Here is a 23,148-nt window from a genome sequence, read left to right on the forward strand (position 1 = left end):
TCTTCTGAACTCACCTTGCCTCCTCGGTGGATGTGATACCACACCGACGTCCCGCCAAAATCGATGTGGAAGTCAGTGTAACACCCTCGCACGCTCATCAAACAGTACCTGCCGGGGAAAAGGAAAGGGCCAGTTAAACCAGCCCCGACCGAGCAACAGCTGGAAACGGGCACACATCTGGAGGGGTGCAACCCAATAAAGGAAGACAGACAGACTCCCATTTCTCCAGCCCCTTTCACCACCTCAGAATGACCCAAAGCTTCACAGGCAATGAATTATTTTTGAAGTGTTGTTTGGCTTTTTATCGCTCGGGGGGATAGAATATAAAAACAGGGAGGTATTGCTGCAGTTATACGAGGTATTGGTGAGACCGCACCTGGAATACTGCGTACAGTTTTGGTCTCCGTACTTAAGAAAAGACATACTTGCTCTCGAGGCAGTACAAAGAAGGTTCACTCGGTTAATAGAATAGAATCATAGAAGTTTACAACATGGAAACAGGCCCTTCGGCCCAACATGTCCATGTCGCCCAGTTTATACCACTAAGCTAGTCCCAATTGCCTGCACTTGGCCCATATCCCTCTATACCCATCTTACCCATGTAACTGTCCAAATGCTTTTTAAAAGACAAAATTGTACCCGCCTCTACTACTGCCTCTGGCAGCTCGTTCCAGACACTCACCACCCTTTGAGTGAAACAATTGCCCCTCTGGACCCTTTTGTATCTCTCCCCTCTCACCTTAAATCTATGCCCCCTCGTTATAGACTCCCCCACCTTTGGGAAAAGATTTTGACTATCTACCTTATCTATGCCCCTCATTATTTTATAGACTTCTATAAGATCACCCCTTAACCTCCTACTCTCCAGGGAAAAAAGGCCCAGTCTATCCAACCTCTCCCTATAAGTCAAACCATCAAGTCCCGGTAGCATCCTAGTAAATCTTTTCTGCACTCTTTCTAGTTTAATAATATCCTTTCTATAATAGGGTGACCAGAACTGTACACAGTATTCCAAGTGTGGCCTTACTAATGTCTTGTACAACTTCAACAAGACATCCCAACTCCTGTATTCAATGTTCTGACCAATGAAACCAAGCATGCTGAATGCCTTCTTCACCACCCTATCCACCTGTGACTCCACTTTCAAGGAGCTATGAACCTGTACTCCTAGATCTCTTTGTTCTATAACTCTCCCCAACGCCCTACCATTAACGGAGTAGGTCCTGGCCCGATTCGATCTACCAAAATGCATCACCTCACATTTATCAAAATTAAACTCCATCTGCCATTCATCGGCCCACTGGCCCAATTTATCAAGATCCCGTTGCAATCCTAGATAACCTTCTTCACTGTCCGCAATGCCACCAATCTTGGTGTCATCTGCAAACTTACTAACCATGCCTCCTAAATTCTCATCCAAATCATTAATATAAATAACAAATAACAGCGGACCCAGCACCAATCCCTGAGGCACACCGCTGGTCACAGGCCTCCAGTTTGAAAAACAACCCTCTACACCCACCCTCTGTCCCGGGGATGAGGGGGTGGACATATGAGGAGAGGTTGAGTAGATTGGGACTCTACTCATTGGAGTTCAGAAGAATGAGAGGCGATCTTATTGAAACATATAAGATTGTGAAGGGGCTTGATCGGGTGGATGCGGTAAGGATGTTCCCAAGGATGGGTGAAACTAGAACGAGGGGGCATAATCTTAGAATAAGGGGCTGCTCTTTCAAAACTGAGATGAGGAGAAACTTCTTCACTCAGAGGGTAGTAGGTCTGTGGAATTTGCTGCCCCAGGAAGCTGTGGAAGCTACATCATTAAATAAATTTAAAACGGAAATAGGCAGTTTCCTAGAAGTAAAGGGAATTAGGGGTTACGGGGAGCGGGCAGGAAATTGGACATGAATTTAGATTCGAGGTCAGGATCAGATCAGCCATGATCTTATTGAATGGCGGAGCAGGCTCGAGGGGCCGACTGGCCGACTCCTGCTCCTATTTCTTATGTTCTTATGTCAGTGGGATCGAGTCCCACTCCAGAGACTTGAGCTCTAAACCTCGGCCGACACTCCCCAGTGCCGGGGACCGAGGCAGCGCCGCACTGTCGGAGGTGCCGTCTTTCGGGATGAGACGTTAAACCGAGGGCCCCGTCTGCCCCTCTCGGGTGGGTGTAAAAGATCCCACGGCCCACTATTGGAGGAAGAGCAGGGGGGAGTTCTCCCCGGGGCCCTGGGCCCCGATATTTATCCCTCGACCAACATCACCGGAATGCATTATCTGATCGTTTATCGCATTGCTGTTTGTGGGATCTTGCTGTGCGCAAATCGGCTGCAGCGTTTCCCACATTACAACAGCGAGCACACTTCAAAAAAAGTCCTTTGGGACATCCCGAGGTGGTGAAAGGCACTGTGGAGATGGAAGTTCTCTATTTATGTAGGAAATGGCCTCCTCCTGTTCCTGTGTAACAGGCTCGAGGGGGAATGAATGGGCCTCCTCCTGTTCCTGTGTAACAGACTCGAGGGGGAATGAATGGGCCTCCTCCTGTTCCTGTGTAACAGACTCGAGGGGGAATGAATGGGACTCCTCCTGTTCCTGTGTGTAACAGGCTCGAGGGGGAATGAATGGCCCTCCTCCTGTTCCTGTGTAACAGACTCGAGGGGGAATGAATGGCCCTCCTCCTGTTCCTGTGTGTAACAGGCTCGAGGGGGAATGAATGGGCCTCCTCCTGTCCCTGTGTGTAACAGACTCGAGGGGGAATGAATGGGCCTCCTCCTGTTCCTGTGTAACAGACTCGAGGGGGAATGAATGGCCACCTCCTGTTCCTGTGTAACAGACTCGAGGGGGAATGAATGGCCACCTCCTGTTACTGAGTAACAGGATCGAGGGGCTGAATGGCCCTCCTCCTGTTCCTGTGTGTAACAGACTCGAGGGGGGGAATGAATAGGCCTCCTCCTGTTCCTGTGTAACAGGCTCGAGGGGGAATGAATGGGCCTCCTCCTGTCCCTGTGTGTAACAGGCTCGAGGGGGAATGAATGGGCCTCCTCCTGTTCCTGTGTAACAGACTCGAGGGGGAATGAATGGCCTCCTCCTGTTCCTGTGTAACAGACTCGAGGGGGAATGAATGGCCCTCCTCCTGTTCCTGTGTGTAACAGACTCGAGGGGGGGAATGAATGGGCCTCCTCCTGTTCCTGTGTAACAGACTCGAGGGGAACGAATGGCCCTCCTCCTGTTCCTGTGTAACAGACTCGAGGGGGAATGAATGGGCCTCCTCCTGTTCCTGTGTAACAGACTCGAGGGGGAATGAATGGCCCTCCTCCTGTTCCTGTGTGTAACAGACTCGAGGGGGGGAATGAATGGCCTCCTCCTGTTCCTGTGTGTAACAGACTCGAGGGGGGGAATGAATGGGCCTCCTCCTGTTCCTGTGTAACAGGCTCGAGGGGGAATGAATGGGCCTCCTCCTGTTCCTGTGTAACAGACTCGAGGGGGAATGAATGGGCCTCCTCCTGTTCCTGTGTAACAGGCTCGAGGGGGAATGATTGGCCCTCCTCCTGTTCCTGTGTAACAGACTCGAGGGGGAATGAATGGCCACCTCCTGTTACTGAGTAACAGGATCGAGGGGCTGAATGGCCCTCCTCCTGTTCCTGTGTGTAACAGACTCGAGGGGGGGAATGAATGGGCCTCCTCCTGTCCCTGTGTAACAGACTCGAGGGGGAATGAATGGGCCTCCTCCTGTCCCTGTGTAACAGACTCAAGGGGGAATGAATGGGCCTCCTCCTGTTCCTGTGTAACAGACTCGAGGGGGAATGAATGGGCCTCCTCCTGTTCCTGTGTAACAGACTCGAGGGGGAATGAATGGCCCTCCTCCTGTTCCTGTGTAACAGACTCGAGGGGGAATGAATGGCCCTCCTCCTGTCCCTGTGTAACAGCCTCGAGGGGGAATGAATGGCCCTCCTCCTGTTCCTGTGTAACAGACTCGAGGGGGAATGAATGGCCCTCCTCCTGTCCCTGTGTAACAGCCTCGAGGGGGAATGAATGGCCCTCCTCCTGTTCCTGTGTAACAGACTCGAGGGGGAATGAATGGCCCTCCTCCTGTTCCTGTGTAACAGACTCGAGGGGGAATGAATGGCCCTCCTCCTGTTCCTGTGTAACAGACTCGAGGGGGAATGAATGGCCCTCCTCCTGTTCCTGTGTAACAGACTCGAGGGGGGGAATGAATGGGCCTCCTCCTGTTCCTGTGTAACAGACTCGAGGGGGAATGAATGGGCCTCCTCCTGTTCCTGTGTAACAGGCTCGAGGGGGAATGAATGGGCCTCCTCCTGTTCCTGTGTAACAGGCTCGAGGGGCTGAACGGCCTCACACAGTGCGTTGCTGCGCAGCGTACGTACTTGCGAACTTTGGGGTACTTCATTTCAATGATGGCGTTGGTCGATTCAGTCTGTTTCTCCTTGAGGTGTCGAGGCCAGATATTATCCACCCAGTCCACCAGGTCCACCTGCAAACGAAGAGCAAGAGAGTGAGGGAGGGAGGGAGAAAACAAACTCCACGCCAACTCAAACTGGAGGAGAACCGTCTCCCTCGGAGGGGACAGGGAGGTAACGGTCCCCGGGAGAGAATGGGAAGCAGGGCGCGGTTTGTCTGTACGCTGCAGGGACTCGCTGCCCCCTCTGCTGCTGCCTGGCCTGATGCTGCGTGACTGCGATCCCTGGTCTCTGGTGTGGCAGAGAGAGAGCGCGAGAGCAATAAAGGGTCAGCAGCGAGAGAGGGCTCCGACTCCTGATCACAGGCCAGTCAGCCCCGCTGGAACAGGGGCCGGGGGTGTGCGCACGCGAGTGTGTACGTGCAAGTGTGCGTCCAGTGAACGTAGGGTCAGAACAGAACAGGTTGGCTGCAGCGCTCCCTCAGCGCCGACCCCACCGCGGGGCGGCGCTCTCCCTCAGCGCCGACCCCACCGCGGGGCGGCGCTCTCCCTCAGCGCCGACCCCACCGCGGGGCGGCGCTCTCCCTCAGCGCCGACCCCACCGCGGGGCGGCGCTCTCCCTCAGCGCCGACCCCACCGCGGGTTCGACGGTCCTCACTGTACAGGTTCTGGCGTGTGGAATGAAGTCACTCCGGGAGTACAGTAAGGGGAGTATTAACCAGCTCTCGTCACTCCGGGAGTACAGTAAGGGGGAGTATTAACCAGCTCTCGTCACTCCGGGAGTACAGTAAGAGGGAGTATTAACCAGCTCTCGTCACTCCGGGAGTACAGTAAGGGGGAGTATTAACCAGCTCTCGTCACTCCGGGAGTACAGTAAGAGGGAGTATTAACCAGCTCTCGTCACTCCGGGAGTACAGTAAGGGGGAGTATTAACCAGCACACGTTACTCCGGGAGTACAGTCAGGGGGAGTATTAACCAGCACACGTTACTCCGGGTGTACAGTAATGGGGAGTATTAACCAGCACACGTCACTCCGGGAGTACAGTCAGGGGGAGTATTAACCAGCACACGTTACTCCGGGTGTACAGTCAGGGGAGTATTAACCAGCACACGTTACTCCGGGTGTACAGTCAGGGGGAGTATTAACCAGCACACGTTACTCCGGGTGTACAGTCAGGGGAGTATTAACCAGCACACGTTACTCCGGGTGTACAGTAAGGGGGAGTATTAACCAGCACACGTCACTCCGGGAGTACAGTAAGGGAGAGTATTAACCAGCACACGTTACTCCGGGAGTACAGTAAGGGGGAGTATTAACCAGCACACGTTACTCCGGGAGTACAGTAAGGGGAGTATTAACCAGCTCTCGTCACTCCGGGAGTACAGTCAGGGGGAGTATTAACCAGCTCTCGTTACTCCGGGTGTACAGTCAGGGGGAGTATGAACCAGCACACGTCACTCCGGGAGTACAGTCAGGGGGAGTATTAACCAGCTCTCGTTACTCCGGGTGTACAGTAAGGGGGAGTATTAACCAGCTCTCGTTACTCCGGGTGTACATTAAGGGGGAGTATTAATCAGCACACGTTACTCCGGGAGTACAGTAAGGGGGAGTATGAACCAGCACACGTCACTCCGGGAGTACAGTAAGGGGGAGTATTAACCAGCTCTCGTTACTCCGGGTGTACAGTAAGGGGGAGTATTAACCAGCTCTCGTCACTCCGGGAGTACAGTCAGGGGGAGTATTAACCAGCACACGTCACTCCGGGAGTACAGTCAGGGGGAGTATTAACCAGCTCTCGTTACTCCGGGTGTACAGTAAGGGGGAGTATTAATCAGCACACGTTACTCCGGGTGTACAGTAAGGGGGAGTATTAACCAGCTCTCGTTACTCCGGGTGTACATTAAGGGGGAGTATTAATCAGCACACGTTACTCCGGGAGTACAGTAAGGGGGAGTATGAACCAGCACACGTCACTCCGGGAGTACAGTAAGGGGGAGTATTAACCAGCTCTCGTTACTCCGGGTGTACAGTAAGGGGGAGTATTAACCAGCTCTCGTCACTGCGGGAGTACAGTAAGGGGGAGTATTAACCAGCTCTCGTTACTCCGGGTGTACAGTAAGGGGGAGTATTAACCAGCTCTCGTTACTCCGGGTGTACAGTAAGGGGGAGTATTAACCAGCTCTCGTCACTCCGGGTGTACAGTAAGGGGGAGTATTAACCAGCTCTCGTCACTGCGGGAGTACAGTAAGGGGGAGTATTAACCAGCTCTCGTCACTCCGGGTGTACAGTAAGGGGGAGTATTAACCAGCTCTCGTTACTCCGGGTGTACAGTAAGAGGGAGTATTAACCAGCCCTCGTTACTCCGGGTGTACAGTAAGGGGAGTATTAACCAGCTCTCGTCACTCCGGGTGTACAGTAAGGGGGAGTATTAATCAGCACATGTCACTGCGGGAGTACAGTAAGGGGGAGTATTAACCAGCTCTCGTCACTGCGGGAGTACAGTAAGGGGGAGTATTAACCAGCACACGTCATTCCATGAACCCCTCACCGTGGCAGGACGCTGCACGATGTTCTCGAGTTTGGTGTGACTGAACTCCAGGCTGATGACGTTGTAGAGTTTCTCCCGTTCAGCGGCTGGCGTCTCGTAATACTTCACCCACTGCGCCATCGTCATCTCGATGCCCTTCTGCGTATTGACATCCATGACATCAACAAGCCTCCGGCTCCCTGCGCCAAAAACAAGGGAGAGAGTCAGGGAACACCGATATCAAACCCTGACCCCCACCGACCAGTACGGCACTCACCCTCCCACAGCGCGGCGCTCCCTCGGCACCGACCCTCCGACAGTGCAGCCCTCCCTCGGTATTGACCCTCCGACAGTGCGGAGCTCCCTCGGTACCGACCCTCCGACAGCGCGGCGCTCCCTCGGTACTGACCCTCCGACAGCGCGGCGCTCCCTCGGTACTGACCCTCCGACAGTGCAGCCCTCCCTCGGTATTGACCCTCCCACAGTGCGGAGCTCCCTCGGCACCGACCCTCCCACAGCGCGGCGCTCCCTCGGCACCGACCCTCCCACAGCGCGGCGCTCCCTCGGCACCGACCCTCCCACAGCGCGGCGCTCCCTCGGCACCGACCCTCCCACAGCGCGGCGCTCCCTCGGCACCGACCCTCCCACAGCGCGGCGCTCCCTCGGCACCGACCCTCCCACAGCGCGGCGCTCCCTCGGCACTGGGCAACCGGGGAGCGTGGGCCTGGATTAGGGGCTCGAACCCAAGACTTTTTGACTCAGGAGAGCGAGGGCGGGTGACACCCACTGAGCCAGGGCTGGCACTACCCACTACATGACAGTCAGCGTCTGCAAAGAGTTGATCTTTGGAGCGTGGACTCTTCTCAAGGACCTCGCTCTTCGAACGAGACTTTTGTCCTGCTGTTTGCTGAGCTGAATGATCGGGTCCCTGTTTCTGAAGCAGCATCTGGTGACCAAAATGCTTTGGGAGACTCCACATTATCTGATAACTACCCTGACCTTTAATCCACCCTCTCAAGGAGAGTCACCCTCGGTTGGTCATGTATAATGGACGTTCAACTCGACACAGAGCAAGCAGGCGACTCCAAGATGATCAGTATGGGGAATTGGGTCGTACAGGGGTTCACCCATCAGCTGGCCCGCTGTGTATCATCCAAAACTCTGCTGCCCCCACCAACCCCCTCCCGCCCTGTATCCTAACTCGCACCAAGTCCCGTTCACCCCTCACCCCCTGTGCTCGCTGGACCCACATTGGCTCCCGGTCCGGGAACACCTCGATTTTAAAACTCTCCATCCTCCTGTTCAAATCCATGGCCCTCCCTATCTCTGTAACCTCCTCCAGCCCCCTACAATTCTCATCCTCCTGTTCAAACCCCTCCATGGCCCCTCGCCCCCCTCCCTCCCTATCTCTGTAACCTCCTCCAACCCCTACAATTCTCATCCTCCTGTTCAAATCCCTCCATGGCCCCTCGCCCCCCTCCCTATCTCTGTAACCTCCTCCAGCCCCTACAATTCTCATCCTCCTGTTCAAATCCCTCCATGGCCCCTCGCCCCCCTCCCTATCTCTGTAACCTCCTCCAGCCCCCTACGACCCTCCGAGATCTCTGCCCTCCTCCAATTCCGGCCTCTTGTCCATCCCCCCCGATTCCCATCGCTCCACCATTGGCGGCCGTGCCTTCAGCTGCCTGGGGCCCTGAGCTCTGGAATTCCCTCCCTAAACCTCTCTGTCTCTGTCTCTCTCTCTCTCCTCCTTTAAGACGCTCCTTAAAACCTCCCTCTTTGCCCGAGCTTTTGCTCTCCTGTCCTAATATCTCCTCAGGGGGCTCGGTGGTGAATTTTAATCTGATTTACGCTCCTGTGAGGGACCCTGGGGACGTTTCACTCCGTTGCAGGTGCTGTAGAGATGGGAGTTGCTGTTGTTATATCAGCCCTGAAACATTAACTAAATCCCATGTCGGCACCAATGAAACAGAAACCAAGTCTCGGAGATGAAAATATCACTCACCCACAAACATCTTCACATCACTGACACTGAAATCTGGCTCTGGCATTCTGCACGGAGAGAGAGAGAGAAAAAGAGAGGTCGTGAATCATAGAATCTCACAGCCCAGGAGAAGGCCACTCGGTCCATCCTGCCTGTGCTAGCTCTGAACGAGCTCTCCAATCAGTCCCACTCCCCCCTGCTCTTTCTCCCTGTAAATTTTCCCCCTTCGAGTATTCCCCCCTTTTGAAAGTTATTATTGAATCTGTTCCCACCGCCCTTTCAGGGAGCGAATTCCAGATCATCACAACTTGCTGCGTAAAAAAACAAACATTCTCCTCATCTCCCCCTCTGGTTCTTTCCCCGATTATCTTCAATCTGTGTCCTCTGGTTCCCGACCCTCCTGCCCACTGGGAAACACTCTCTCCTTATTCACTCGATCAAAACCCCTCCTGATTTCAAACCCCTCGATTAAATCTCCCCTTAACCTTCTCCGCTCCGAGGAGAACAATTCCCAGTTTCTCCACATAACTGAGGTCCCTCATCCCCTGGTCTAATTCTGGGAAATCTCCTCCGCACCCTCTCCGAGGGCCCTGGACATCCTTCCTACAGTGCGGGGCCCAGAATTGGATAAAACGCTGGTACAAACAGGCGAGATGAGGGTCTCCTCTCTCTTATGGAATACTGGGCAGGGGAGAGGAGGGTCCTGCTCCAGACTGGCTCCCTAACGCCCCTTCCCCCTCCTCCTCCTCCAAAGGCTCCCCTAACTCTGCCCCCTCCCCCTTCACTGACTGCCGTCTCCTCGCGCTGTACAATCCTAGGCCGCTGTTAAGGGCACCTGATGCACGGCACTGGGCGAAGGACACGAGATACTCTGGGGCAGACAGGACGGGCACTCATGCCTGCCCCACTCCCTCCCCCCACCCCCCCGAATACTCACTTGATTCCGAGACCCTCCTTTTCCTTGAAGATCAGCGGTGCCCTCAGTCCGTCTCGCTGGACGTACTGGAACGTGAAATCTGTTCCAGACAGAAGGGGACATGTTAGAACAAACCCGGGCAAAGGCTCAGGAACTGACTTTCGACCCTCTGGGACTCTCCGGAGGTCAAACCCAGCCCCCGGGCAAGAGAAGGGCTCCTCGGGCAACGGTAGAAACCAGAAGTGAGCACCATCGACGGGAAGTACGCCAAGACACGGAAAAGTCCCTTTAAAAATTGGCCGCAAATCATTAACGGAAGGGCACAGTCCCTGCTCCGCGAGAGGAAGCCACTGCGTTGTCTGGACACAGCGAGTCTACTGATATACGGAGGGAGTGCAGCAAAGGTTCACCAGACTGATCCCTGGGATGGCAGGACTGTCGTACGAGGAGAGATTGGGTCGACTCGGCCTGTATTCACTCGAGTTTAGAGGAACGAGAGGGGATCTCATCGAAACGTATAAAATTCTGACAGGGCGAGACAGACTGGATGCAGGGAGGATGTTTCCCCTGGCTGGGGGGTGTCCAGAACGAGGGGGTCACAGTCTCAGGATACGGAGGATAGGACATTTCGGACTGAGAGGAGGAGAAATTTCTTCACTCAGAGGGTGGTGAACCTGTGGAATTCGCTCCCACAGAAGGCAGTGGAGGCCAAGTCACTGAATATATTTAAGAAGGAGCTCGATAGATTTCTAGACACAAAAGGCATCAAGGGGTGTGGGGAGAGAGCGGGAATATGGTATTGAGAGAGAGGATCGGCCATGATCATATCGAATGGGGGAGCAGGCTCGAAGGGCCGAATGGCCTACTCCTGCTCCTATTTTCTATGTTTCTACGAGGCGGGCAGACGGTTTCTCCACGGGACGTGCAAGTCTGCGGCGGTGTTCGGAGCGTCGGGCCGAGCCGGTCAGCAGGGCGGCAAATGCTGCGGGCTGACAGCCCACGCTGCTTGCTCCAGTCTCAGAGAATCGGGGGAGGGTGGGGGGCGAAGGAAGAGGAGACAGACCAGCGTGCCTCGGATCGGGAGGAGAATTTTAAACCTCCCCCCGCCCCGGTTACCGGCTCGGCTCGGTCAGTGTCACTCAACGGCCTCCTCCTGTTCCCGTGTTTCCAAGAGCGGGAAGGGCAGGCGGAGTGACGTTGCGTCGATGGCCTGCCGGCCGAGGGTTCGGGACCCCCCTAACCCCGACCCCCCCTCACCTTTGCCTTCCATGAAGCGGACGAAGCTGGCACTGTAGATCCCGCTCGCCAGCTTCTCCTCCAGGTCGAACGTCCTCTTCCCTTCAATCTCGTCGTCAGAAATCCCATCGTCTTCGTACCGGCGCCTGGTGACGGCCCGCTGAAAGACAACCCACAATCAGAGGGAAGACTCGCCTTTGTCCGGCTCGGCGTCCGGACTCTTGCCCCGAGACAGAAAGTCGTGGGTCCCCGAGCCCCCTCTCCAGAGACTCGAGCCCCGTAATCCAGGCCCACGCCCCCCGGCGCCGAGGGAGCGCCGCGCCGTCGGAGGGTCGGTACTGAGGGAGCGCCGCGCCGTCGGAGGGTCGGTACTGAGGGAGCGCCGCGCCGTCGGAGGGTCGGTACTGAGGGAGCGCCGCACTGTCGGAGGGTCGGTACTGAGGGAGCGCCGCGCCGTCGGAGGGTCGGTACTGAGGGAGCGCCGCGCCGTCGGAGGGTCGGTACTGAGGGAGCGCCGCGCCGTCGGAGGGGCCGTCTTTCAGGATGAGACGTTAAACCGAGGGCCCCGTCCGCCCCTCTCGGGTGGGTGTAAAAGATCCCACGGCCACTATTGGAAGAAGAGCAGGGGGGAGTTCTCCCCGGGGTCCTGGGCCCTGATATTTATCCCTCGACCAAGGCGCTACAGAAACGGGAGTTCTATTTTTGTTTGGCAACCTGGGGACGTCCGAAGCACTCCACAGCCAATGACGCACTGTCGTAGGAAACGCGGCAGCCAACGGCGCACAGCAAGATCCCACAAACAGCAATGAGATAACGAGCAGATAACCTGTATTTAGTCACGTTGGTCGAGGGATAAATATTGGCCCCAGGACACCCGGGGAGAACTCTTTTTCCAATAGTGACCATTGGGACGTGATACAAGAGCACAGCTGAGGGAAAGAGGGATTGGAAATGAAGGAAAGGGGAGAGATCTGGAGCTGGGTGGAGGGCAGGAGTGATTCAATGGGCAATGGTGCTACTCCCCCCTCGGCTGTAACCATTTGCACCCCTTCTCCCCATCCTTTTGTTTCTGTAATTGTCCCATTCACCACTTCCTGGTGCCTCGCACCATAAGCTCTTTTGTCATTTAATCACTCCGGAGATATTCGGACAGGTGACCAAAAGCTCGGGCAAAGAGGGAGGTTTTAAGGAGCGTCTTAAAAAGGAGGAGAGAGAGACGGAGGGGTTTAGGGAGGGAATTCCAGAGCTCAGGGCCCCAGGCAGCTGAAGGCACGGCCGCCAATGGTGGAGCGATGGGAATCGGGGGGGGGGATGGACAAGAGGGCGGAATCGGAGGAGGGCCGAGATCTCGGAGGGTTGTAGGAGGTTACAGAGATAGGGAGGGAGGGAGGCGAGGGCCATGGAGGGATTTGAACAGGAGGATGAGAATTGTAGGGGCTGGAGCAGGTTACAGAGATAGGGAGGGAGGGGCGAGGGGCCATGGAGGGATTTGAACAGGAGGATGAGAATTGTAGGGGCTGGAGGAGGTTACAGAGATAGGGAGGGAGAGGGGCGAGGGGCTATGGAGGGATTTGAACAGGAGGATGGAGAATTGTAGGGGGCTGGAGGAGGTTACAGAGATAGGGAGGGAGAGGGGCGAGGGGCTATGGAGGGATTTGAACAGGAGGATGAGAATTGTAGGGGCTGGAGGTGGTTACAGAGATAGGGAGGGAGGAGGGAGGGGCTATGGAGGGATTTGAACAGGAGGATGAGAATTGTAGGGGCTGGAGGAGGTTACAGAGATAGGGAGGGAGAGGGGCGAGGGGCTATGGAGGGATTTGAACAGGAGGATGAGAATTTTCACCGAGGCTTTTTCCAGTTCAGGAAAGACTGAACAGGCTGAGGGGTGACCTGATGGAGGTCTTTAAGATTATGAAAGGGTTCGATAGGGTAGACGTAGAGATGATGTTTCCACTTGTGGGGGGAGACCAGAACTCGGGGGGGCCATAAATATAAGAGAGTCAGTAATAAATCCAATCGGGAATTCGGGAGAAACTTCTTTACCCAGAGAGCGGTGGGAATGTGGAACTCGTTCCCAGAAGGAGTAGTCGAGGGGAATAGTGGAGATGGATTTAAGGGGAAGCTCGATAAACACATGAGGGAGAAAGGAATAGAAGGATAGGGTGAGAGGGTGAGATGGAGGAGGGAGGGATGGGGCGAGGGGCCATGGAGGGATTTGAACAGGAGGATGAGAATTGTAGGGGCTGGAGGAGGTTACAGAGATAGGGAGGGAGGGGGCGAGGGGCCATGGAGGGATTTGAACAGGAGGATGAGAATTGTAGGGACTGGAGGAGGTTACAGAGATAGGGAGGGAGGGGCGAGGGGCTATGGAGGGATTTGAACAGGAGGATGAGAATTGTAGGGGCTGGAGGAGGTTACAGAGATAGGGAGGGAAGGGGCGAGGGGCCATGGAGGGATTTGAACAGGAGGATGAGAATTGTAGGGGCTGGAGGAGGTTACAGAGATAGGGAGGGGGGCGAGGGGCCATGGAGGGATTTGAACAGGAGGATGAGAATTGTCGGGGGCTGGAGGAGGTTACAGAGATAGGGAGGGAGGGGGGCGAGGTGCTATGGAGGGGTTTGAACAGGAGGATGAGAATTGTCGGGGCTGGAGGAGGTTACAGAGATAGGGAGGGAGGGGGCGAGGGGCCATGGAGGGATTTGAACAGGAGGATGGAGAATTGTTGGGGCTGGAGGAGGTTACAGAGATAGGGAGGGAGGAGGGAGGGGCGATGGAGGGATTTGAACAGGAGGATGAGAATTGTAGGGGCTGGAGGAGGTTACAGAGATAGGGAGGGAGGGGGGCGAGGGGCCATGGAGGGATTTGAACAGGAGGATGGAGAATTGTAGGGGCTGGAGGAGGTTACAGAGATAGGGAGGGAGGGGGCGAGGGGCCATGGAGGGATTTGAACAGGAGGATGAGAATTGTAGGGGCTGGAGGAGGTTACAGAGATAGGGAGGGGGGCGAGGGGCCATGGAGGGATTTGAACAGGAGGATGAGAATTGTAGGGGCTGGAGGAGGTTACAGAGATAGGGAGGGAGGGGGCGAGGGGCCATGGAGGGATTTGAACAGGAGGATGAGAATTGTCGGGGCTGGAGGAGGTTACAGAGATAGGGAGGGAGGAGGGAGGGGCGATGGAGGGATTTGAACAGGAGGATGAGAATTGTGGGGGCTGGAGGAGGTTACAGAGATAGGGAGGGAGGGGGCGAGGGGCGATGGAGGGATTTGAACAGGAGGATGAGAATTGTAGGGGGCTGGAGGAGGTTACAGAGATAGGGAGGGAGGGGGGCGAGGGGCCACGGAGGGATTTGACCAGGAGAATGGGGAGAATTTTAAAAATTAGGCGTCCCTGGACCGGGAGCCGATGTGGGTCAACACGCACAGGGTGAGGAGGGGGTGAGGGGAGAACGAGACTCGGTGCAGAGTTTCAGATGAGCTGATGGTTACAGAGGGTGGAAGGTGGGGGGGCCGAAACAGGGGAATAGCGGAGTCTGGAGGTAACAGAAGGCCCAGATGAGGCACATCAGAACCTCAAGGCACTCTCTTGCGAAAGTCCTGATAAATTGGTTCGAAATATTCCAAGGTTGCGAGCTCCTGCTATAATTACACACACACACAGGTCCAGTGCATCTCAGTCAAACACCATTTCAACAGCTTCCACTGTGACTTCCACACACTGAAGTCACGCATCGCCACAGGGGACCGTTCAGCTAGTCGGAGGATACGCAGTTTTAAATCCCTCCGTGGCCTCGCCCCTCCCTATCTCTGGAACCTCCTGCAACCCTCCGAGATCTCTGCCCTCCTCCGATTCCGCCCTCTTGTCCATCCCCTCCCCCCTCGATTCCCATCGCTCCACCATTGGCGGCCGTGCCTTCAGCTGCCTGGGGCCCCCGAGCTCTGGAATTCCCTCCCTAAACCCCTCCGCCTCCGCCTCCTTTAAGACTCGCATTTATATAGCGCCTTTAACATGGTAAAACGTCCCAAGACGCTTCACAGGAGCGAAAATTCCCCACCGAGCCCCATAAGGAGATATTCGGACAGGTGACCAAAAGCTCGGGCAAAGAGGGAGGTTTTAAGGAGCGTCTTAAAGGAGGAGAGAGAGAGACGGAGAGGTTTAGGGAGGGAATTCCAGAGCTCAGGGCCCCAGGCAGCTGAAGGCACGGCCGCCAATGGTGGAGCGATGGGAATCGGGGGGGATGGACAAGAGGCCGGAATTGGGGGAGGGCAGAGATCTCGGAGGGTCATAGGAGGTTACAGAGATAGGGAGGGGGGCGAGGGCCATGGAGGGATTTGAACAGGAGGATGGAGAATTTTAAAATCGTTCCCGGACCGGGAGCCAATGTGGGTCCAGCGAGCACAGGGGGTGAGGGGTGAACGGAACTCGGTGAGAGTTAGGATACAGGGGTGGGGGACATCAGATGAGTCGATGGTTACGGAGGGTGGGAGGTTGGGAGACCGGCCAGGAGAGCATTGGGAATAGTCCAGTCTGGAGGTAACAAAGGCACGGACGAGGGTTTCAGCAGCAGATGAGCTGAGACAGGGGGCGGAGACGGGCGATGTTACTGAGGGTGGGAGTAGGCGGTCTCGGTGATGGGGTGGAGACGGACGATGTTACTGAGGGTGGGAGTAGGCGGTCTCGGTGATGGGGTGGAGACGGACGATGTTACTGAGGGTGGGAGTAGGCGGTCTCGGTGATGGGGTGGAGACGGGCGATGTTACTGAGGGTGGGAGTAGGCGGTCTCGGTGATGGGGTGGAGACGGGCGATGTTACTGAGGGTGGGAGTAGGCGGTCTCGGTGATGGGGCGGAGACGGGCGATGTTACTGAGGGTGGGAGTAGACGGTCTCGGTGATGGGGCGGAGACGGACGATGTTACTGAGGGTGGGAGTAGGCGGTCTCGGTGATGGGGTGGAGACGGGCGATGTTACTGAGGGTGGGAGTAGGCGGTCTCGGTGATGGGGTGGAGACGGACGATGTTACTGAGGGTGGGAGTAGGCGGTCTCGGTGATGGGGTGGAGACGGACGATGTTACTGAGGGTGGGAGTAGGCGGTCTCGGTGATGGGGTGGAGACGGGTGATGTTACTGAGGGTGGGAATAGGCAGTCTCGGCGATGGGGTGGAGACGGACGATGTTACTGAGGGTGGGAGTAGGCGGTCTCGGTGATGGGGTGGAGACGGACGATGTTCCTGAGGGTGGGAGTAGGCGGTCTCGGTGATGGGGTGGAGACGGACGATGTTACTGAGGGTGGGAGTAGGCGGTCTCGGTGATGGGGCGGAGACGGGCGATGTTACTGAGGGTGGGAGTAGACGGTCTCGGTGATGGGGCGGAGACGGGCGATGTTACTGAGGGTGGGAGTAGACGGTCTCGGTGATGGGGTGGAGACGGACGATGTTACTGAGGGTGGGAGTAGACGGTCTCGGTGATGGGGCGGAGACGGGCGATGTTACTGAGGGTGGGAGTAGACGGTCTCGGTGATGGGGTGGAGACGGACGATGTTACTGAGGGTGGGAGTAGACGGTCTCGGCGATGGGGTGGAGACGGACGATGTTACTGAGGGTGGGAGTAGGCGGTCTCGGCGATGGGGCGGAGACGGGGTCAGAAGCTCATCTCAGGGTCAAATCGGACGCCGAGCTTTGCGAACGGCCTGGTTCAGCCTCAGACAGTGTCCGGGGGAGAGGGACAGAGTCGGTGACCGGGGAGTGGAGTTTGCGGAGGGGGGTACCGGAGACGATGGCTTCGGTCTTCCCAATATTTAGTGGGAGGAAATTTTTGCTCATCCAGTACTAAATGACGGACAAGCAAACGAGGGAGAGTGGAGGGAGTCGAGAGGGGTGCACAGGAAAGGCAGACCTGGTGTCACTGTCCTCATCCATTACTGACTGACATGGACGAATGGGGGAGCTTCACGTTTCATTACAACAGGGTGAAGACTGACAGGAAGTCAGTGCGACATTTACAGGAAGTGCTCATGATAGACAAGAGTTATATTAACAGAGAGAATGAACCAGGCTGAGCGTGAATAAACGTCATGATCAGGAGTAGGAGATACAGGAAATAACGACAAGTGGTTAATTGGCTCCAGTCCACACTCAGGCCTCAGTCTCAGTCTCTCTCTCTCTCTCTCTCCACCACAAACAGGATTAATCCCAGTCCACATGGAGACCCATCTCCAGGGACTCGAGCTCCAGAATCCCAGGCTGACACTCCCAATGTCGGGGCTGAGGGAGCGCCGCACCGTCGGAGGGTCAGTGCTGAGGGAGCGCCGCGCCGTCGGAGGGTCGGTGCTGAGGGAGCGCCGCACCGTCGGAGGGTCGGTACTGAGGGAGCGCCGCGCCGTCGGAGGGTCAGTACTGAGGGAGCGCCGCGCCGTCGGAGGGTCAGTGCTGAGGGAGCGCCGCGCCGTCGGAGGGTCGGTGCTGAGGGAGGGCCGCACTGTCGGAGGGTCGGTACTGAGGGAGCGCCGCGCCGTCGGAGGGTCAGTGCTGAGGGAGCGCCGCGCCGTCGGAGGGTCAGTGCTGAGGGAGCGCCGCGCCGTCGGAGGGTCGGTGCTGAGGGAGGGCCGCGCCGTCGGAGGGTCGGTGCTGAGGGAGGGCCGCACTGTCGGAGGGTCGGTGCTGAGGGAGCGCCGCGCCGTCGGAGGGTCGGTGCTGAGGGAGCGCCGCGCCGTCGGAGGGTCGGTGCTGAGGGAGCGCCGCGCCGTCGGAGGGTCGGTGCTGAGGGAGCGCCGCGCCGTCGGAGGGTCGGTGCTGAGGGAGCGCCGCGCCGTCGGAGGGTCGGTGCTGAGGGAGCGCCGCACTGTCGGAGGGTCGGTGCTGAGGGAGCGCCGCACTGTCGGAGGGTCGGTGCTGAGGGAGCGCCGCACTGTCGGAGGGTCAGTACTGAGGGAGCGCCGCACTGTCGGAGGGTCGGTGCTGAGGGAGCGCCGCACTGTCGGAAGGTCAGTACTGAGGGAGCGCCGCACTGTCGGAGGGTCAGTACTGAGGGAGCGCCGCACTGTCGGAGGGTCGGTGCTGAGGGAGCGCCGCACTGTCGGAGGGTCGGTGCTGAGGGAGCGCCGCACTGTCGGAGGGTCGGTGCTGAGGGAGCGCCGCACTGTCGGAGGGTCGGTGCTGAGGGAGCGCCGCACTGTCGGAAGGTCGGTACTGAGGGAGCGCCGCACTGTCGGAGGGTCAGTACTGAGGGAGCGCCGCACTGTCGGAGGGTCGGTGCTGAGGGAGCGCCGCACTGTCGGAGGGTCGGTGCTGAGGGAGCGCCGCACTGTCGGAGGGTCGGTGCTGAGGGAGCGCCGCACTGTCGGAGGGTCGGTGCTGAGGGAGCGCCGCACTGTCGGAGGGTCGGTGCTGAGGGAGCGCCGCACTGTCGGAGGGTCGGTGCTGAGGGAGCGCCGCACTGTCGGAAGGTCAGTACTGAGGGAGCGCCGCACTGTCGGAGGGTCAGTACTGAGGGAGCGCCGCACTGTCGGAGGGGCCGTCTTTCGGGATGAGACGTTAAACCGAGGGCCCCGTCTGCCCCTCTCGGGTGGGTGTAAAAGATCCCACGGCCACTATTGGAAGAAGAGCAGGGGGGAGTTTGTGAGTTCTGGCCTTAAATGATCTCCAGGATGCGAGGAGGAGGAAGAGGAGGAGGAGGAGGAGGAGGAGGAGGAGGAAGAAGAGTAAATAAGGGTATTTTATAATAGGTTTCAAACCCAGCACCCCAGGGTTTAGCAGTAAATGATCCTCGGGTACCGTGTTTGATGACTGTTAGGGCAGAGGGAATCAGGGGCCGTGCCCCCTCACCTGGTGCCCTGCGCCCCTTCTAGCGGGCGAGTGATAATCCGAGACGAGGGACCGTCAGGTACCCCCTTCCCCCCCCCCCCCCCCCCCCCATCGAGGAGTCAGAACCTTCAGAGGAGGAGATCAGCCTCCCCTGCGATGGGCTGCCCTTGTACCTGATACAATCACACGCGACACGTCTCAGTAACTCGGCCGGGTCCCCTCACTGTTCAAACAGGTGGAGTGATATCTCTTCCCCACACCAGAGATCTCCCATCTCTCTCTCCAGCCCCTTTCACCACCTCAGGACGTCCCAAAGCTTCACGGCCAATGAAGGACTTTTTTTGAGGTGCGCTCACTGTTGTAATGTGGGAAACGCAGCAGCCGATTTGCGCACAGCAAGATCCCACAAACAGCGATGTGATAAATGACCCAGATCATCTGGTTTTTTTAGTGATGTTGGTCGAGGGATAAATATCGGGGCCCAGGACCCCCGGGGAGAACTCACCCCTGCTCTTCTTCCAATAGTGGGCCGTGGGATCTTTTACACCCACCCGAGAGGGGCAGACGGGGCCCTCGGTTTAACGTCTCATCCCGAAAGACGGCACCTCCGACAGTGCGGCCCTCCCTCAGTACTGACCCTCCGACAGTGCGGCCCTCCCTCAGTACTGACCCTCCGACAGTGCGGCGCTCCCTCAGTACTGACCCTCCGACAGTGCGGCCCTCCCTCAGTACTGACCCTCCGACAGTGCGGCCCTCCCTCAGTACTGACCCTCCGACAGTGCGGCGCTCCCTCAGTACTGACCCTCCGACAGTGCGGCCCTCCCTCAGTACGGACCCTCCGACAGTGCGGCGCTCCCTCAGTACTGACCCTCCGACAGTGCGGCCCTCCCTCAGTACGGACCCTCCGACAGTGCGGCGCTCCCTCAGTACTGACCCTCCGACAGTGCGGCGCTCCCTCAGTACCGACCCTCCGACAGTGCGGCGCTCCCTCAGTACTGACCCTCCGACAGTGCGGCCCTCCCTCAGTACCGACCCTCCGACAGTGCGGCGCTCCCTCGGTACCGACCCTCCGACAGTGCGGAGCTCCCTCGGTACCGACCCTCCGACAGTGCGGAGCTCCCTCGGTACTGACCCTCCGACAGTGCGGCGCTCCCTCAGTACCGACCCTCCGACAGTGCGGCCCTCCCTCAGTACGGACCCTCCGACAGTGCGGCGCTCCCTCAGTACTGACCCTCCGACAGTGCGGGGCTCCCTCAGTACTGACCCTCCGACAGTGCGGCGCTCCCTCAGTACTGACCCTCCGACAGTGCGGCCCTCCCTCAGTACTGACCCTCCGACAGTGCGGCCCTCCCTCAGTACCGACCCTCCGACAGTGCGGCCCTCCCTCAGTACTGACCCTCTGACAGTGCGGCGCTCCCTCAGTACTGACCCTCCGACAGTGCGGCGCTCCCTCAGTACTGACCCTCCGACAGTGCGGCCCTCCCTCAGTACCGACCCTCCGACAGTGCGGGGCTCCCTCAGTACCGACCCTCCCACAGTGCGGCGCTCCCTCAGCACTGACCCTCCGACAGTGCGGCGCTCCCTCGGTACTGACCCTCCGACAGTGCGGGGCTCCCTCAGTACCGACCCTCCCACAGTGCGGCCCTCCCTCAGTACCGACCCTCCGACAGTGCGGGGCTCCCTCAGTACTGACCCTCCGACAGTGCGGCCCTCCCTCAGTACTGACCCTCCGACAGTGCGGCGCTCCCTCAGTACTGACCCTCCGACAGTGCGGCGCTCCCTCAGTACTGACCCTCCGACAGTGCGGCTCTCCCTCAGTACAGACCCTCCGACAGTGCGGCCCTCCCTCAGTACCGACCCTCCGACAGTGCGGGGCTCCCTCAGTACTGACCCTCCGACAGTGCGGCCCTCCCTCAGTACCGACCCTCCGACAGTGCGGCGCTCCCTCAGTACTGACCCTCCGACAGTGCGGCCCTCCCTCAGTACTGACCCTCCGACAGTGCGGCCCTCCCTCAGTACCGACCCTCCGACAGTGCGGCTCTCCCTCAGTACCGACCCTCCGACAGTGCGGCGCTCCCTCAGTACTGACCCTCCGACAGTGCGGCCCTCCCTCAGTACTGACCCTCCGACAGTGCGGAGCTCCCTCAGTACTGACCCTCCGACAGTGCGGCGCTCCCTCAGTACTGACCCTCCGACAGTGCGGAGCTCCCTCAGTACTGACCCTCCGACAGTGCGGAGCTCCCTCAGTACCGACCCTCCGACAGTGCGGCGCTCCCTCAGTACTGACCCTCCGACAGTGCGGCCCTCCCTCAGTACCGACCCTCCGACAGTGCGGCGCTCCCTCAGTACCGACCCTCCGACAGTGCGGCGCTCCCTCAGTACCGACCCTCCGACAGTGCGGAGCTCCCTCAGTACTGACCCTCCGACAGTGGGGCGCTCCCTCAGTACCGACCCTCCGACAGTGCGGCGCTCCCTCAGTACTGACCCTCCGACAGTGCGGCGCTCCCTCAGTACTGACCCTCCGACAGTGCGGCCCTCCCTCAGTACTGACCCTCCGACAGTGCGGCCCTCCCTCAGTACTGACCCTCCGACAGTGCGGCGCTCCCTCAGTACTGACCCTCCGACAGTGCGGAGCTCCCTCAGTACTGACCCTCCGACAGTGCGGCGCTCCCTCAGTACTGACCCTCCGACAGTGCGGCGCTCCCTCAGTACTGACCCTCCGACAGTGCGGCCCTCCCTCAGTACTGACCCTCCGACAGTGCGGAGCTCCCTCAGTACTGACCCTCCGACAGTGCGGCGCTCCCTCAGTACTGACCCTCCGACAGTGCGGCGCTCCCTCAGTACTGACCCTCCGACAGTGCGGCCCTCCCTCAGTACTGACCCTCCGACAGTGCGGAGCTCCCTCAGTACTGACCCTCCGACAGTGCGGAGCTCCCTCAGTACCGACCCTCCGACAGTGCGGCGCTCCCTCAGTACTGACCCTCCGACAGTGCGGCCCTCCCTCAGTACTGACCCTCCGACAGTGCGGAGCTCCCTCAGTACCGACCCTCCGACAGTGCGGCGCTCCCTCAGTACCGACCCTCCGACAGTGCGGCGCTCCCTCAGTACTGACCCTCCAACAGTGCGGGGCTCCCTCAGTACTGACCCTCCGACAGTGCGGCCCTCCCTCAGTACTGACCCTCCGACAGTGCGGCGCTCCCTCAGTACCGACCCTCCGGCGGTGCGGAGCTCCCTCAGTACCGACCCTCCGGCAGTGCGGAGCTCCCTCGGTGAGTGCCCCCCGTGCCCCCCTGCCCGCCCCCAGGTGCTAACTCTTCACTCACCAGCCTCCTGCTCCGACACTCCGGTTCAGCCTCCGACTCCATCCCCTCTGGCGCGTCTCCGGGTGGCCCGAGCTCCCCAGAGCCCTTGGATCCGGGACGAGCGTATCTCCAAACGTTATCCAGCCTGTCTTCGCGACCCCTTCCCCCTTCCCCCCCCCGCGGACCCCGTCTCCCCGACACAAGTCTCAGGGAGCTGTTCCAAGTGGCCGGGGAGCGTCCCCTCGCTGGAAAGCGGTCGCTGCGTCCCGCAGACTCGCTGCGCGGCTTCTCTGCGTTAGCGGACGTGTCGCCCGGACATCGGCGATTAAATCCGGTGCGGTCACTCCCTCTCTCGTTATCTGGCTGGTGCGTTACTCCCAGATGAAAATCTCTCAGTTCCCTCTTGGATTTCTCGCCGGTTTGGTTAGTCCCCCGACTTTCAGAAGCTTCGCCCCGCGATTCAGGCACAAACGCCTCTCTTCCTCCCCTGGGTTCGGACTTTCCCCCTCCGGCTTCGAGCGGTCGGCGTATTAATCCTTCACTCGCGACAGCGGTCGCTCCCCTCCCGTTCCGTCTTCCAATTCTCCCGTCAATGCCTCTCTCTCTCTCTCGCCGCCGCTGGTTCGGGTCTCGAAATCGCGTAAACCCCTCGATATTCCAGTCCTCGGACGGTCAACGTGCCCGGACTCGGTGCGTGTACCCCAACGTCCCAGTCGCGGGGTCCCTCCTCTCGGGTACCGGATGGTTTGTCAGGGGACAGTGTGTGGTGGGAGGGGGGACGGGGGTTCCGGGTTAACTGGACTGTCCCAGGCCCCGGGTTAGCCTGACTGTCCTGGGTTAGCTTAATGTCCCTGTCCCAGGTTAAGCCGACTGCCCCGGGCTAACCAGACTTATCCCGGACACTGGGTGATCCAGAGACTGTCCCGGGTTAAGCTGACTTATACCAAGCCCTGGGTTAACCAGACTGT

At 58.5% G+C, this 23,148-nt stretch overlaps 1 protein-coding gene across 1 annotated transcript; it reads right to left on the bottom strand.

Annotated features, from left to right (window-relative positions):
- Positions 1–10: 10 nt before the first annotated feature.
- On the bottom strand, positions 11–22,845 carry LOC137319898 (lysine-specific demethylase 2A-like; the record flags this gene model as incomplete). The annotated part of the gene is made up of 7 exons (XM_067981794.1): positions 22,202–22,845; positions 11,104–11,242; positions 9,868–9,946; positions 8,952–8,998; positions 6,968–7,146; positions 4,386–4,492; positions 11–108 (listed from the first exon to the last, which is right to left on the bottom strand). Coding segments are annotated over exons 1-7 (691 nt in total), but the record flags the coding sequence as incomplete, so codon positions are not given.
- Between the last annotated feature and the right edge of the window lie 303 nt (positions 22,846–23,148).

Source organism: Heptranchias perlo, unplaced genomic scaffold, assembly GCF_035084215.1.
Source record: "Heptranchias perlo isolate sHepPer1 unplaced genomic scaffold, sHepPer1.hap1 HAP1_SCAFFOLD_923, whole genome shotgun sequence".
NCBI classification, from domain to species: domain Eukaryota; kingdom Metazoa; phylum Chordata; class Chondrichthyes; order Hexanchiformes; family Hexanchidae; genus Heptranchias; species Heptranchias perlo.